The sequence below is a fragment of the Sceloporus occidentalis genome, unplaced genomic scaffold (assembly GCF_023333645.1).
Source record: "Sceloporus occidentalis isolate IW3139 unplaced genomic scaffold, rSceOcc1.0.p SCAF_4, whole genome shotgun sequence".
In the NCBI taxonomy this organism is placed as follows: Eukaryota; Metazoa; Chordata; class Lepidosauria; order Squamata; family Phrynosomatidae; genus Sceloporus; species Sceloporus occidentalis.
In genome coordinates this window covers 87,022,663-87,039,584 of record NW_028316984.1, presented here as the reverse complement: position 1 = coordinate 87,039,584, position 16,922 = coordinate 87,022,663, and the positions used below count along the sequence as shown (strand labels likewise).

Below are 16,922 nucleotides of genomic sequence, written 5' to 3'. Positions count from 1 at the left end.
CAGCCTAAAATCGCATTGGCCTTGTTAGCTGCCACATCACACTGTTGACTCATGTTCAACTTGTGGTCTACTTGGACTCCTAGATCCCTTTCACACATAGTTTCATTCAGCCAGGTGTCCCCCATCCTATATCTGTGCTTTTCATTTTTCCGCTCTAAGTGCAGTACCTTACATTTCTCCGTGTTGAATTTCATTTTGTTAGCTTTGGCCCAGTTTTCTAGTCTGTTCAGGTCATTTTGAATCTTGATCCTGTCCTCTGGAGTATTAGCTACTCCTCCTATTTTGGTGTCATCTGCAAATTTGATAAGTATTCCCCCAATTTTGTCCTCCAAGTCATTGATAAAGATGTTGAATAGAACTGGGCCCAGGACAGAGCCTTGTGGGACCCCACTGGTCACTTCTCTCCAGGATGAAAAGGAGCCATTGTTGAGCACCCTTTGCGTTCGGTCGGTCAACCAATTACAAATCCATGTAACAGTTGCCTTGTCTAGCCCACATTTTACAAGCTTGTTTGCAAGAATATCATGGGGAACTTTGTCAAAGGCCTTACTGAAATCAAGATATACGATATCCACAGCATTCCCTTCATCTAACAAGCTGGTAATTTTATCAAAGAAAGAGATAAGGTTTGTCTGGCATGACTTCTTTCTCTGAAACCCGTGTTGACTTTTTGTGATTATGGCATTGCTTTCTAGATGTTCACAGACTCTCTGTTTAATGATCTGCTCCAGAATCTTTCCTGGTATTGATGTCAGACTAACTGGATGATAATTGTTTGGATCCTCTTTTTCCCTCTTTTTGAAGATGGGGACAACATTTGCCCTCCTCCAGTCTGCTGGGATTTCTCCTGTTTTCCAGGAGTTCTCAAAGATTATTGCTAATGGCTCCGATATTACATTTGCCAGTTCTTTTAATACCCTTGGATGTAGTTCATCTGGTCCTGGAGACTTAAATTCATTTAGATTAACAAGGTATTCCTCTACTATCTCTTTACTTATTCTATGCTGAAATTCCCCTATTCTGTCCTCTGCTCCATTATCCTCAGGTTGAGCTCCCTTTTCCTTTTCTGAGAAGACTAAGGCAAAGAAGGTGTTGAGTAATTCTGCCTTTTCTCTGTCTTCTGTTAGCATTTTGCCATCTTCTCCACGCAGTGGCCCTACCGTTTCCTTCTTCTTCCTTTTGCTGCGGACATATCCAAAAAAGCCCTTTTTGTTGTTCTTAACCTCTCTAGCAAGCCTGAGCTCAAGCTGCGCTTTAGCTTTTCTGACTTTATCTCTACACAGGCTCGCTATTTGTTTGAATTCCTCTTTGGTGATTTCCCCATTTTTCCATTTCTTATACATGTCCCTTTTTAATTTTAGCTCAGTTGAAAGTTTTTTAGTCATCCATCCTGGTTTCTTGAGACATCTCCCATTTTTCTTCCTCACTGGAATTGTTTGAAATTGTGCCTTCAGTATCTCCCTTTTTAGAAACTCCCATCCATCTAGAACTCCCTTCTCTTTTAGTATTGTTGACCATGGGATCACACTCAGTATTTCTTTAAGTTTACTAAAATTGGCTTTCCTAAAGTCTAGAATGCGTGTCTGATTATGCCTGGCTTCTCCTTTCCATTGTATAACAAACTCCAGGAGAACATGGTCACTTCCATTTAAGGATCCCACCACTTGCACTCCATTAACTAGGTCGTCCCTATTGGTTAGGATCATATCCAAAATAGCTGACCCCCTTGTTGCCTCTTCCACCTTTTGGACAATGAAGTTATCTCCAAGGCAAGTGAGGAATTTGCTAGAACTTGAGGATTTGGCTAAGTTTGCCTTCCAGCAAATATCAGGATAGTTGAAGTCGCCCATCACTACTACATCTCTCCTTTCAGCCAATAGATGAATTCAGCCAGTAATACCTCAAATGAAAACCTCTCTAAAGGAAGACAAATGACACTTTGACACCATCAAGAGAGAACCTAAACCCTAGATAGGAGCAGAGAACACACTCTTAAGATGGGATGGCCACACATCTCTAATGTGGCTATTCTCCTGTGTGTCCTAGCTGCAAAGCTGGGTGAAGAATAGGGGGTGCTAATGGTTGTACGATCTTGCTTCCAAATTGTTTGAGGCTCAGCTACCAGTGCTGGGGTATCCTGGGGGGGGGGGGGGGGATATTGGACTCTGCAAGTCAGTCTCACTGTAAAATCCATGTTCTTTTCTATCAGGACAACAATATGAACAAATATACATATCTACAGAAGCAAGGTACAGGTACAAGTGCCTGAAAACGAACATATTTCTGTTTAGCTTTAAGCTACCCAAACCAGCTGCTTTTCTTCAAGCTATAAACAAACAGGGTGGGAGAACCCAGAAGGATTTATAGGAGTATAGTCAAACAGAAGCATGAGCCCTGTTCCACTAAAGTAATTAGGCAGCTGCCTTGTTCCAGTCTACAGTTTTAGTGTTGGGAATAATACTCTAATTCTCAGATGGGGAGCTGTAGCCTTACAGATGGTTTTGATTTCAACTCCCACCAGTGCTAGTTACCCTAGCCAATGATGATTATGGGAGTTGTAATCCAAAAAACATATGGGGGGGATGCAATTTCTCCACTTCAGAAAGTTCAGTATACGCTGACTACATGATTATGGAAGAACTACAGTTAGCTGTCCACAGATTCTTTATCCACAAATTCAACCATTCAGAGTTTTAAAATATTTGTGTGTGTGTGTATTCCAAAAAGCAAACCTTGACTTTTCCATTTTATATAAGGGATTCCATTTTACTGCACCGCTGTAATAGTGGGACTTGAGCACCCATAGAGCTTGGTATCCACAGGGGGTGGGGTCTTGGAAGCAAATCCCACTGGATACCAAGGGTCCACTGTATATTATTTATAAATTAAGTTAGGGACACTAATCCATCAAAACAACATGTGAGACCAGCATGTCCTCCATCTTAATGCAGTCCTTTCATAACAAGACATGCAGCTGATCACACCACCTCCACAAACACTGTACTAGTAACATGTATCATTTAGACACACCAACTTTCAAATCATTAGGTCTATTAAAATTTCCACCCTCCCACACAAGGAACACAGGGGTTTTTTTTCCAAATGAAAACCCATGCATTTTTACAAAAGAAGTACTAATACTCTAAATATATATTAGGACAGAACACAGCACAATTCAAGAGTAGGTTGGAAAGAAATGAGTTCAGTAGTGGTGTGAAAAAAAGGGAGTACAAGGGAGTACAACAGTAGCAGATTGGAACAGGGGACAAAGGCAACAAGTTAGTGATCCTCAGCAACTCAGTGATCCATGCTCTTGTCTTTCAGAGATAACATTACACACTCAAGTCTCTTTAAAAGATAAGGAAATGTCTAAGCTTATGACAACAAACAGCATCACAATTTCCACAGATAGTGAGACATTTCACAAAATATATTCAATTTTTTTTTGAAAAAGCTCAGATTCTGGAAGAGGTTCTGTGACAAGGCAAATTCTTCTTCCTTGGAACAACAACAACAGTTTTTAGCCAACCCTTCCATTCAAGAGTTTGGGAGGATAATAATCTACATATGGGTTGTGTATCCCTTATCCAGAATTCAAAAAAGGAAATATTCCAAAATCCCAAATTGTCCATATGGGTTGCTGAGACAGCATCACCTTTGTTTTCTGATGATTCGGTGTGCTCAGACTGTTTTGAGTACAAAATTATTAAAAATATAATGTGTAAAATTACCTTCAGGCTAAGTGTATAAGTATATGAAACATAAATGAATGTCATTTTTAGACTTGGGTTCCATCTCAAAGATATCTCATTATGTATATGCAAATATACCAAAATCCCCCCCCCCCCAGATCCATTTCGAATATGGGAGAGTCAACCTGGAATACAATTGCTGTGACATAGTAAAAGCATTTGCCCCAGGAATTGTTTGCCCCCCAAAAAACCCTGGTAATTTACATTAACACTGTTTTTAATATGAATTCTGAGAAACTTTATTGAGGGGACAAGCATGTTGTATTCAGGAACTGATATTGCAATTCTTAAAAATTTATCCTGCATTCATTTCAGCTGTCATCTGTAGAACAGTAAGTTGCTGCCTGTAAGTGTGTGTGTGTGTGTGTGTGTGTGCGAGAGAGAGAGAGAGAGAAATAGATTAACTAAGTTAACAATATAAAGGTGATGTCTCAGTGCAATTTCATTTCACTGTGACCAATGTCCAAACACATTTCATTTACATCTGAAACATGCCTAGGAAACCTTCGTGTGAAACAGTTGTGTTGAAAACTAAAAAGGTTATTTTTCACTCACTCACACACTGCAAAACCATATGAACTTTTAAAAATATTTTCACAATACATTCTCTCACCAAAGATATCCCTGTTCAGACCTCCACTTGTACAAAGATCACTGAATAAAAATGGTCAGGTTGCTTGTATTTGGATAAGGAAATTGTTTACTTAGCCCTTATGAATGTGACACTGTTGTGTCTACCCCTTTCCTCAATGTCTAGTGAGACACAATAAACGAAATGATGTCCTCATGCTGACTATATTAGCTCACATTCTCCACACATTATTTGTTGCTCATCAGCAGCAGGGATTTACACAAGGCAGTGGCAATGCTATCCACACTGTGTTATAAGGAAGAATAGGTGGTAGCTCCATATCTCTCTAGGAAAATGCATGTGACTGGAAAATGTAAACACCCAGGCATAATGTATATAGGTAGGCCTGTGGATATCTGCTCTTCTTCTATTTTTTCTTCTCATTTCTGTCCATTGACAGCCTTAGGTCTGACTTCAGATGGTAACTCCACACTTAGTAAAGCCTGAGGGGCCAAACAAAACATAAACATGCTGTTAATATTCAGCCACACAGCTGGAGAATCGCCTCTTCCTCAGAACGTATTATTTTTATATTTTCCATCTCTTCCTTTTGTTGCTTCCTAGAAGGCATGGGGGCATGGTAGTGAGCTAGCATCTCCATGGCAGGTCAACATCAAGACATTAGTTTACAATCTGCAACTGTTTTGCTTCCAGAGAACTGATATATTCAGTGCAGTAGCAGAGAACAAAGAGAAGCGTTATCATGCCTTGAATCAAATGTTATTACATATTGTGCCAGACAACAAGTTCAGTAAAATCTGAAAGTATAATGTCTGAGAAAACAAAAAAGAACTAATCAAACCCAGGTTTTATGCAGATGTGATTGGTTCAAATCAGATTGTAATCAGCCAGAGTTACCATTCTCTTCTGCAAGCACATCAGCTAAGGCCACACCAAATCCTGGTTGTGAGCATTTCACCAAAAATAAATGCACCAGTGTACAATAATCATCTCAGTTGTTTGCTAGAGCTCTAGAAATAGCAAGTACATTTCTATACCACTTATCAGTGCACTTAAGCACTTCCTAAGCAGTTTACAACGTGTAAGCTAATTGCCCCCAACAAGCTGGGTACTTATTTTAGCGACCTCAGAAGGATGCCAGACTGAGTCGACCCTGAGCCCCCGGATCAGGGATGTGGCCAAGGGGGGGAGGGCATGGGGTCCGAACCCCCCTTCCGTTAGATACAATGAATTGTGCATGTCACCGCACTGCTGCGCCCAAGCCCCGTTATAATGATGGCACTTAGTCTGGACCTCCCTTTCCCAAAATCCTGCCCGGAGGGTATCAAACTCACAACCTTGTGACTGAGTGAGTGGCTGCAATACCGGCATTTAACCACTGTGCCATCAGGTCTCCTAAATCTCTAGATTAAGTGTGAATGGAAAATATATTCTTCCACCCATTCTTTTTTCAACTGGATAACTGAAACAAAGTGTTCTGGCAAAAGTCCAAAAGCACAGCTTGAATTGTATAGAATCTGGCTTGCATATCCCAGATCCCAAATCCATATAGACTGCATAATGAAGAGTGATTAAAAAGTAACTTGATGGTAAAAGTGGTATCATTATCAGAAAAGTTCCACATTCGAGAATGGAAAGAGGTGTTCAAACTGATTATTCTCTGTGTGGATAATGGCATCATATAGTTTAGTCACTGGTGGTACTGAATAGTATGGAATCTGGTAAAATCGGTGTGTTTTTGTGTGTGTCCTATTCTTTCTGGCAAGTGATAATATAGTTAAGAATGAGCTTCTTGGAGTGTCTTCTAAGCCTTACGTCTATAAATAACTGCTGAGGAGTTGCCTTTGAAAAGCCAGTTTTCTAAATATACCCACAAAGTATCTTTCTCTTCGTGCTAGAGAATAAACCTTACTATTGCTGAATATAACTATCCTTCTACCTTCATTCTCTACTAGCTTGGGGGGGGCGGGGATAACCTATATGTTTCCTTTGTCCATCCATCCTTTGAATGAAAAGCTAGGTAAATGGAAAGCATTGCTTATACAAAAATTTCAAAAATCACTTTCCAAAGCAATTCATATTTTTCTTGAGTATGTTCTGTTTCACAAAGAAGTTTATCGCATGGGGCATAAACCGTTCCCCAGCGCGTTCTAACTGGGACGAGCGTGGGCGCGCATGGAACGCGATGGGCACCGGATGGGGCCCAAAACGCGACTTTATCGCACGGGGGAATGCCGCCGCCGCGCGTTCCCATTGCGTCCCAATTCTGTTCCAGAGGGCGCCATTTCTGGGGACGCTTTGAAACAGTCCCCAGAAATGGCGCCCTCTGGAACAGAATTGGGACGCAATGGGAACGCGCGGCGGCGGCGTTCCCCCGTGCAATAAAGTCGCGTTATGGGCCCCATCCGGTGCCCATCGCGCTCCATGCGCGCCCACGCTCGTCCCCGTTAGAACGCGCTGGGGAACGGTTTATGCCCCATGCAATAAACTTCAGTGTTGGAAGCAGGCTGCAAGCCTTACCATAATGTAGCCTCCCACAATCTCATAGATTTCAGATATTTTGGATTTCAAATCCCATCATCCCTAACCACCATGTTCAACAGTCAGGAATGCAGAAAATTAGAGCCCAAAATATCAAGACTAGGGTGCCAGGATGGGGAAGACTGTCCTAATGCATTGCTAACATAGCCATCGCTTTTGACCAGCAGGGATACATTTCCAGTGGCAATATGTTTTTCAGAAAGTACACTTTATTTTTGACCCATAGAATGCAAGATGGGCTTCAGAGTTGGCCATGGCAATAATACACACAGACATGCTAGCTTCAGCTATACATCTTATCTTGAACTTGAGCATTTCACACTTTTTTTTTTTTTGAAAAGTCAAAAATCATGGACTAGTGCTGCTCTAGGCACTGCATTCCAATAACCTCTGGAGGACCACACTTTATTCACTCCTGATTTAAAAAGAAAATGTTACCAGGAAAGCTTTGCCTGGCCTGAAAACAAAGCAGTAATCACAAAGTTAAGGGGAGGAAGTGTTACAAAACTTAATGACAGAAAAGCAGAAGGGGAAAAGTGGACTGTGGGGAGTTACTCTTTTAACTTGAACAGCCACCTTGACGTATCTCGCAAAAGTTAACTAAATTATTTCCAAAAGTAGCTTGCTGAATTCTATGAGTTTATTCAGTGTTTTACTGAAATGGCACATTTTAGATTCCTGAGCAAGATTTCACTTTCCGTTATCCATAGGGTGGATTTAGATGGTGTGAATGGTATGCTAATAGTGTTTGACTGCATATAGCTGTTCCTGCCTCATGATTGATTCACAAGATACATGTGCCCATCAAAATGAAGTAGTACAGGTCCCCATTCATTCCTGGCATCACCAGCACTTTATCCTAAAGGCAAACTTATGTGTAACTTGACTATAATTGATTTCTTGTTCACATGTGTTTCACCATATTGCAAATGTATGTTGTTTCCCCCACTCCCACCTCCTAGGTGTCAACTCCTTTGAAAAAATCTCTCTCCTCCCTGTCCTTCCACTTGATTTCTCGCATAAGTTAGATGATTTGTGATTGTCTTGCTGAAATAGACTGCAGCGATCACTGCAATGGAGGATGCCTTGATAGACCATGCTAGGTTGTATCTCCAGATCCTGTCACTGGCAGAACAGTGTGTGCCAAAACAAAACAAAACAAAAACAAAACACTTTTCTACAGATGTAGATCACGTCACAAGGCAAACACACACGCACATGCGCACGCACACACTAACAAACACACAAAATCCTTTGGTTTTCTATAGGAAGAATGATGGAGTTCATTAGGGCCACAGCCTGTCCTTGCCACAAGTTGTGTTGCAATCCTTGTGCTCTACATATAGTCCATATAGCAGGTCAGGGTAATAATTCAAATTTTGTTTAATGTCTATGGAGTGACCCAGCAATGTGGTCTTCTGCCTGGTGGCAATCAGGTGCCATTGCTTCATGTTTGCAGCGTGCTGAGATGACAAGATAAGATAAAAGAAGAATGGGGAATTGTTTGTTCTCTTAATAAGAACTGTTACACATATTGCATAATGCAAGTATGATGCTGATATTTTTGGTATTCAATGATGTTAACTGGCCTGCTGGTATGTGTCTTTATTATTTAAACATTTAAAATTTAGACTTTAATAAAATGAAATTCAGTTAATATTAATAGTCAATTAATATTATGATTTATAATAATTGCATTTACAGTCAGCCCTCCTTATCCACAGATTTTTTTATCCACAGATTCAAGCATCCACGGCTTGAAGATATTAAAAGAAAGTATACATTCCAAATAGCAAACATTGATTTTCCATTTTATATTAGAGACACCACTTTTTCCCCAATATATTTAATGGGACTTGAGCATCCACAGATTTTGTTATCCACAGGGGATCCTGGAACCAAACCCCAGCATATAACAAGGGGCCACTGTATTTGTTTTGTGACTTGTTTAGAATAACATGCAGGGTGGAAAAGGAAGCATACAAATAAACTAACTCTGCTTCAGAACAGCACTATCACAGCAATGGCATCACACCATAACATTATTGGCTAGTGGGAAAAGCCTTTCCCCTAGCCTGGCAGAGAATACCCTGAGGAACTACATTACGACATGATGTAGTGTAGTTTCCATGTGGTGGTCTCTTCCAAATTAGCCACTTTGAGTCTCCTATTGAAAGAAAAGGGGATATAAATTAAATGCACTGGGCTGCTGAACCACTGCTTTCAGTAGCAGCAAAGCTTTTCGTCTATAGGAAAAAAGCAGGAGATAAAAGAGTTCTCCACCTTTCCCCTTTTCGCTTGATGTGAGGACACAAAGTCTTAGAATTACTGGAAGTCAGGCTAAAAGCTAGACAGAGAGAATTAAAAGTCAGGAAGGCCTGATGAGAAAAAAAAATCACTGTGTGATTCATATCATTTAAAATTTCTATTAAAAATCAGTTTATTTTATTGTCAGTTCCATTATCTGGTGTATAAATACCAGCTGTTTCTATGGAACTTTTTTGTTTGCTTGTTTAATAATACAGAGGACGCAGTTACTAAAACTTTTCCTATTGATACAGCCTTTGATTGGTGCAATAAATAAGATAATCTGTTCTACTCCAGTTATATGCCTTGAAGGAACTCAGATAAATCACATGCTGCAAGACCTTCAGAAAGCAGCCCTGGATAGTGTGCTCTGCGTGGGCATCCTAGGCCATCCAAGAGCAGACTCCCTCAGATATCACAGCTGGCTTCAGTGAAGATCACTAGTCCTTTCTCTGAACATCGCTCTCATGAAACCAGATAATAATCTCATTTTATTTTGTATGACAGACAACAAGGGCCTTTCGGCATCTCCCCAAATGGGGCCAAAGAGAAGATACAAGCTGTATAGAAACCAAGGGGCGGGGAGTGTTTTCAAGAGTAGGCCATTCCTGGAATCTGTCCGGCTACTTGCCAGTTCTCTATCACCTTTTTGGAATGTGGGGAGGATCTGCAGCACTTTTGCCCCTTGCAGATTTGTCTCTCTCAGCCTGTAAATTTTTCACTTGCGTCACTTAGCTTCTGCTTCTCACCTTATGTGGCTCCTGTAGTACTCTTTTGTCTCAATGTAGCCACCCTCAAACCAGTAACTTCATCTCAGCTCATCAGCTTTCCCACTAAACTCAATACTCTCCCACCAATCCAGCTTTCCGATTCCCTCCTTTATAAGCTTTCACCTACATTTACCTCCCAAAATATTCTCTCACCACTTTTTGTGCAAGATAGGCCCCTACCAGATGGCTTACAAGTATCAGAACAAATAATATGCCTGATTCCTCACTTTTTTCTTCTTCTTTTAGCTTCCTCCAGTCTTCCAAAGTCTAGCAATCCATGTCTTTCATTTTCTCTACCCCATCACCCATTACATGCCTCTACATCAGAATCCATTTTCTCTCCTAGCATCTGCCACTGGAACTCTTCGCCTCTAGCTAAACAAGGGCTGGGGAATTTGTAGCTTTCCAAACATTACTGGCTTTTAATTCTCACTAGTCTGGATGAATTATAATGGGAGCTATAGTTCAGCCATATTGGGGGACAGCAGGTTCCCCCGCATCCAATCTATTTTCTATTTTCTCAATCTGGGTCTTTCCAGAGGCCAATGGGAAAAAATTGTTTATTTCTGTTACTGTTGCAAACACTGCAATGGATTGCCTTCTTAAAAGGGGATAGCTATGTGTGGAAACTTTATTCATGTTGTTTTGGGTGCCTTTAGCTATGGAAGCGACTTTCCCATGGCTTATAAAGAATCCTACTGCACTGCAATTGCTTTGCCTCTCCAGAGAAAGGGATGTCACAAAACCCTTAATACAGTTGTTCTCAAAATCTGGTCTTCCAGGTGATTTGGATTTCACTTCTCAGAAACCTCAGCCAGCACTGTTAATGGGCAGGGATTCTGGGAGTTGAAATTCAAAATATCTGGAAGACCAAAGATTGCAAACAAATGTATAAATGATAGTTCCTCACCAGGTGCTGCTGGTAGAACTTTACTTGCCACCCCATTCTGCATAACAGCATCTCTGTTCCTTATTGGCAAGGAACAATAATTTGTTTGTTTGTTTTCCCATCAAATGGGACATGGGCCCACCAACACAGGAACAAGGCTGCACATGCAGGATTTGGTTTTAATTTTAAGAAATAAAATTGACAAGTATTGACATATGTTCTCTCTTGCATCAGGAAATTCTTCTATTGTTTAAATGCAAAAGCAAAGTGACACTGACATTGACCCTTTGTTAATATCACTTTTAACTTAATTCAGCTAAATGATTTTACTTAAAACACTAGCAGAATTCACTGCTGTTCCAATTCCAGGGACAATAAACAATTTATTATTGCTGTTGTTACCACTAACAGTAGCAGCAGTAGTAGTTAAATTACGTCCATGCAGCAAGGCAATTCTAAAAGAGACGAAAAGCTGGCAAAAGGACAAAAATGGGAGGGCATATAAACCAGCTTCCAATTCCTTTGGGGTAAAATGTGCATTATGATATTCTGAACTATGATAATATCATCTCTACTCACAGCTCCTTGTAGTTAGCATCATACAGAGTCGCCCACTTGTTCTGTTGATGTGGCTGCCATTTTATAGATTGGTAGTTGGGATCCAGGTAGGAGCCATTTAAACTGTCATTGTCCTGAATCAAGCCTGTAGTAATAGGAAAATTGTGTCTTTACATATGCAAGCCAATGTAAACGCTCCTATTATTCTTAATTAATCCTCCCATGTTTTGCTTACATATCTAGTTTTGTTTTTGTGAGGGGTGTTGTATCCAAGAAATCAGAAACATTTTCCATTCCCTGCTCACTGTTGGAACTTCTGATCCTATTCTTCATGTAACAGGATGCTTTTCCAGGGCATCCCTCTCCACATGGCCATTCTGCCATTCTATCAACTCCTCTCCCCCTGCCATTGTGAGGGATCCCTTTTGGAACATAAACAGAATCTGGATACTCACAATACTGAGAAGGAATCAGGGGGCAAAGACAACATACCTGGTGAGAGGGGCCCTTGTTGATGCCACGGAGGGGTTTGTGCTCTGTCAGGGTTGAGTGGCATAGACCCTGTACCTGGCTCTTGCTTTATCATCCCGTTGAGCATCTGGGTATTGAGAGTATTTGGGGGTGACTCTGAGTGCTTCCTTTTTTTGGCAGGGTGCACTGGAAGGCTATGGGGACAAGCACAGAAGAAGAAATAGTAAGACAGAAACAGTCTGGCAAGAGACTCTTCCAGTGTTACATTACCCATGAAGGTTAAAAAAAAGAGGGTGAAAAAATTCAGTTAGGCACTCAAAGAAGACATCAGCCAAGCTCTCCCATTTCTGCATATTAACAGAGAGACTCCCAATTTCTTATTTCTTCAAACTGGTGCAAAAAAGAAAAGGAGAGAAAGAAATAGAAAAGTGGGGGAAAGAAGGAAGGGGGGATTTCAACCTAGCACAAACACCCCTCTGCCTCATCACTCCTGTGCTCACATCCTTCAATCTAAACATGCTTGATAGGGGGTTGCTTCTGAAAATATTTGGAAACTTCAGTTAGTCCAAAATACTTCTGCAAGACTGACAACCAGGAATGAATATAGGCACCAATGGATACCAGGTCTTTTCCCAGACAAAATTCTGATTATGACCAATGAAACCAAGAGAATCAATCAAAGGAGCCACAGCCCTGAATCTGCAAGACCTGTTGACAACAGGGTGACTTGGAGGTCTCTCATTCACAGGACCGCCATAAATCAAAATTAACTTGATGGCAGTTAACAACAACAAATTTGATATTAACACTATTAGCTAATCTAAGTGTCATTTGCAGAAAATATAAATTTAACATACATATGGGTTGAGTCAATCAAGAAAACCATGGCCCTATGTTTGCAAGACCTGAGCAGGACAGTGGATGACCAGGGATCTTGGAGATATCTCGTTCATAAGGTTGCCATAAGTGAAAGTTGACTTCATAGCAAATAAGAACAAATAAATTTAATAAACAATTAGGATATAAATATTGTAATACATGTTTGGCTTAAATGTGAGTTTCAGAATCAACATGAGTACAAGGAGGTCCCAAGGAAAACAGCATGAAGACTACTAATGTAAAAGACAGCCCTCTGATACGCTAGTTTTTTGTCTTCAGAAAGATTTCCCCTCTATATGGAAGTTTTTTCAGTCATATTAGCCTCCACCTATAGTTTGAAGTATGCCCCCCTTTGGGGGGGGCTACTGTAGAGGACAGTGTGTGAAGCAGAGAAGTCCCCACTAATTCCTAAGGTTCTAGATAAATATTTGGAGTGTAGAATAAACTAAACACCCTCTCAGTCTTCCCTCCCAAGCACAACACTCCTTTTTGGTCTAGAAGAAAACAAAGTAATTAGAGGTTTATTGTATTCATTAGTGTGTACTGTTTACATCAGGCAATAGTACTTAATGTTATGCACAATTAAATGTGGCTATACCCTTGGTTTGTTTTTAATAGTATGCATCTCTCTGTTGCTACTGCTACTATAAATGGTAGCTATAAAAAAACTAAGCAAGCAAAAATTGTGCACTTTTTTGTTGTCTACAAATTAATCTTGAATTAATCTTAGAGCAGCCTTTCAAACCAGGGTGGGGAACACAGAAATGGGAAAGGGTAAGGAGGGGAGAAACAGTGATGAGACCTCAGGTTTCAGTGCTGTGAATCCATCAAAACAATGAACCCCCCTACATATATCTGGCAGATTCAGGGAGCAATTTGGTGCAATAGTCAAGGATGACAAATAAATCCGATGTGGTAGTGCCCTAAGAAGTGCTGGGGCAAACATCTGAGTAAATGTCAGTAAGAATTTTAGGCAATAATGTTGGGACGATTTCCTCTATGTCTAGTAAACACAGAAAAAGAAGAAAAAAACAGCAATGAACAGAGAGAGATCTTTGCACATATCAACATGGCAGACTAGCTTCACACTCACTTCCATTCCCCAAGGAACTCAGGAGGGATCTCTTAACAGAATTATCAGTTCCTCTAACAGATTTCTAGTTTGCATGATTTGTTGAAGGAAGCCATGATAGTAAAGGGAACTTTAATTCAGCCTGGCCAGTTCTCACTGTGCTGGCTCTTGCTGATTACCAACTGCATATTATAAACCCAATCCCACTAATTTCCACTGCATATTTCCCAATCCCACTAATTAGTTAGGAGGCTGAATGATCATCCTGCAGCTACAGCATAGAGCCTCCACAGTAGTTAGACAATGCCTTCTTGTTCCACAATGCTATGTTCTTTACAGAAGAGGATCAAAATAAAGACATCCAAGGAATTTCAAAGCAATGGGAACATTCCTCTAAATCTTGTCTGTCATTTCTCTAAGGACTTACTCTGCTCCATGCTGCTGAAGTAGCTGGTGAAGCATCTGTGACTGCTGGGCATGGTGAAGATCTCCAGGTGACATACCCTGTCCTATAGTGAACTGTGGCATAAGAGGTTCAGCCTTCATGTACATGTCCCGCTGCATGCTGGGATAATGATGGTTGTGTTGTTGCTGGTGTGGGTGAGGTGGCGGTGGTGGTGGTGGTGGAGGTGGTGGTCCTTGGAGATGGGATGGTGGAGGGGGTGGGGGTGGGGGTGGCGGATGCTCCAGCCGGGAAGGTGGAGTCACATGACACATGTTCTCAGGTGTCATCGTTCGAAGGAGATGAGGATCTACAGAGACAAAATGATAATAAATTAATTAGGATCACCTGCTTAGCTAGACATTCCTACATAAAAGCCATCTGCTTTAATATTCCAGTGTCTTGGGCAGCCATCCCATTGGTGTTCTCAGTCAAGTTTCCATAGGGCCATAGACATGGCTGTGCTCTTCAGGGGAATGGCCACATCTGGGATATTCCAGCTACCTTCTTTATATTTTCAGCTTTTGTTATACAAAAGTACATCTCTATATATTTTACTTACAGAGATATGTGGTAGAACATGTAGGCTGCATACTACCCCATTGTCCTGTGAGAAATAAAAAAAACAATTTCTAGCTTCTAGTATTTTGAGCAGTGACGTGGATTTACTGGCACATACCTGGCAGATATATGTTTTAGGTTATTAAATTTTTAAAAAAATCAATTTCTTCTCAATATATTTAACAAAATTTAATTATTATTCCAGAGAACACACCAAAAGGGCAGTACCAGAAAAACACAAGTAAAAAATAAAGCCAGCTGGTGCAGGAAATTGATTAATTCAAATTAATTTAAAAAAATATTTTGATGCAGAAGATTCTTCACCAAGAAGCAAGTGAATTCATTTTGGAACAGATTAAGGAATAATTGCATTTCTGACCTGCACAACTCAAACTGGATTATTTCTGTAGCGTATTTTGGACCATAATCAGTAATTTCAGATTTATAATGCTAGGTACTGTGATCTTAGTTGTTTATTTTTATGTAGGATTTTCAGCAGCTGTTCTTTGAAGGGAAAGGGTGTGACATAAATAATAGTAACAACGACAACCATCATAGTAATATAAATTATTATTGTTGTTGTCATTTATTAATAACTCTAATAATGCTAATGACAATGCCATAAAAATAAAATTAAGGCTGCTTATAAATTTTCATAAACATCTGGCATGCAATTTGAAAAAAAATAAAAATGCAGGAGTAGGATGGGTGGGTGACCTACAAAATCTGACTGACCTGAAAATTTTCCCAACATTTCCCCCTTTTGGGGATATAACTGGGCTCTTTTGAGAGGTTTGATTGTTATTACATACACACACACACACACACACACACACACTTGCAAGATGTGGATGCTTGAATCCATAGAAAAAGAATCTGTGGATATGGGGGGCTAACTGTATAGTATTTGGCTGGCTTTATCTCAATCCCAAAGTTATGCCTACTGCATAAAACTCCGACTTAAAAAAATACAAAAAAATACCTAATAATAATAATATGATGTTAGGATAAACAAGATCGGAAGATGAATTAAAAAAAACAATGAAGATATACAAAAACCAAAAACCTTCCTGGATTGGTGTTGAACTTAGAACTAGGTAAGCAAAGTCTTGCCTAGTATTACCCTGGGTAAGTGGTGATGGGAGAAGAGACCTTGCCCTACAAGAGAATGACCATACTGTTCCCTGCATGTATGTTTGTACATTCTCAGGTTTCAGTTTTGTTGAGTTAAGTCTTTATACATGGATCTTCATAACTAAACAACTACTGTACAACCCTGCTTCCATTGTTTGAAGTATAAACCTGTTTGCTAAAAGCATAATAGGGAAGCTATTCAGTAATTTATTTCCAAGATTTGTTGTGGAGGAGATGCTTCAGCAACTTGAGGGTATTATTATTTTCAAAATTAAATACTAATAACATCACATTTGGAGCCTAAAGGCAAAACTGCACTACATATCCTCTTTCTTAGGCTTTTATTATCTTCATGCAGAAGAGATGGCATGGGAGAAGAAAGACTATGTACATGCAGATTTCACATATCTGGGAATAGGCTGTATGGCACTCACAAAAGCCCTTGACTCAAGTTCACAACCCTCCTTAGTACAACAAAACTAAAGTTTACTTAACTTTGAAGTCATTTAAAAGTTCAGAATGTATACAGCAGGCCCTGCTCTGTCAGACTGTAGGGTAACTCTTTCATTAATTCCACTTTGTAGCACCTAGGAGTCATAGCCAAAGTTAGGGTCAAACTGGTCTTGACCCCTGTATGAATAACAGTAAAAGACACCCTCTAAATACATGTATTGACTGAACTACCTACAAACACTGACATTTCCTACATTTGGTGAGGTAGCCAACACACTGACTCAGAAAGAATGAGTCCTTCATAAACCACATGTAGGCTAAGAAGAGAGGAGCTGGTAATTCTAATCCCAATCATTCTACACAGACTGTGTCTAAAAAAACCCCGCTATACAACCTCATCCCTTTTCTCTATTTTGTCCTTCATTCCCTGAAGGGTATGTTTATCAGGTATTTTCTCATTTAGTGGTTGCCTTTTTTGCTTTTAACAGCAGATCCAGAAAA

General features: G+C 40.1%; 1 protein-coding gene across 1 annotated transcript in view; it reads right to left on the bottom strand.

The window, feature by feature from the left end:
• MYRF (myelin regulatory factor) overlaps positions 1 to 16,922 on the bottom strand; it is a 125,270-nt gene that overhangs the window by 44,487 nt on the left and 63,861 nt on the right. Inside the window, exons 5-7 of the mRNA XM_089520752.1 lie at positions 14,259 to 14,583; positions 11,902 to 12,074; positions 11,431 to 11,554 (exon numbers count right to left, since the gene is read on the bottom strand). Coding sequence (XP_089376878.1) covers positions 11,431 to 11,554; positions 11,902 to 12,074; positions 14,259 to 14,583 — 622 coding nt within the window. The remainder of the gene's footprint in view (positions 1 to 11,430; positions 11,555 to 11,901; positions 12,075 to 14,258; positions 14,584 to 16,922) is intronic.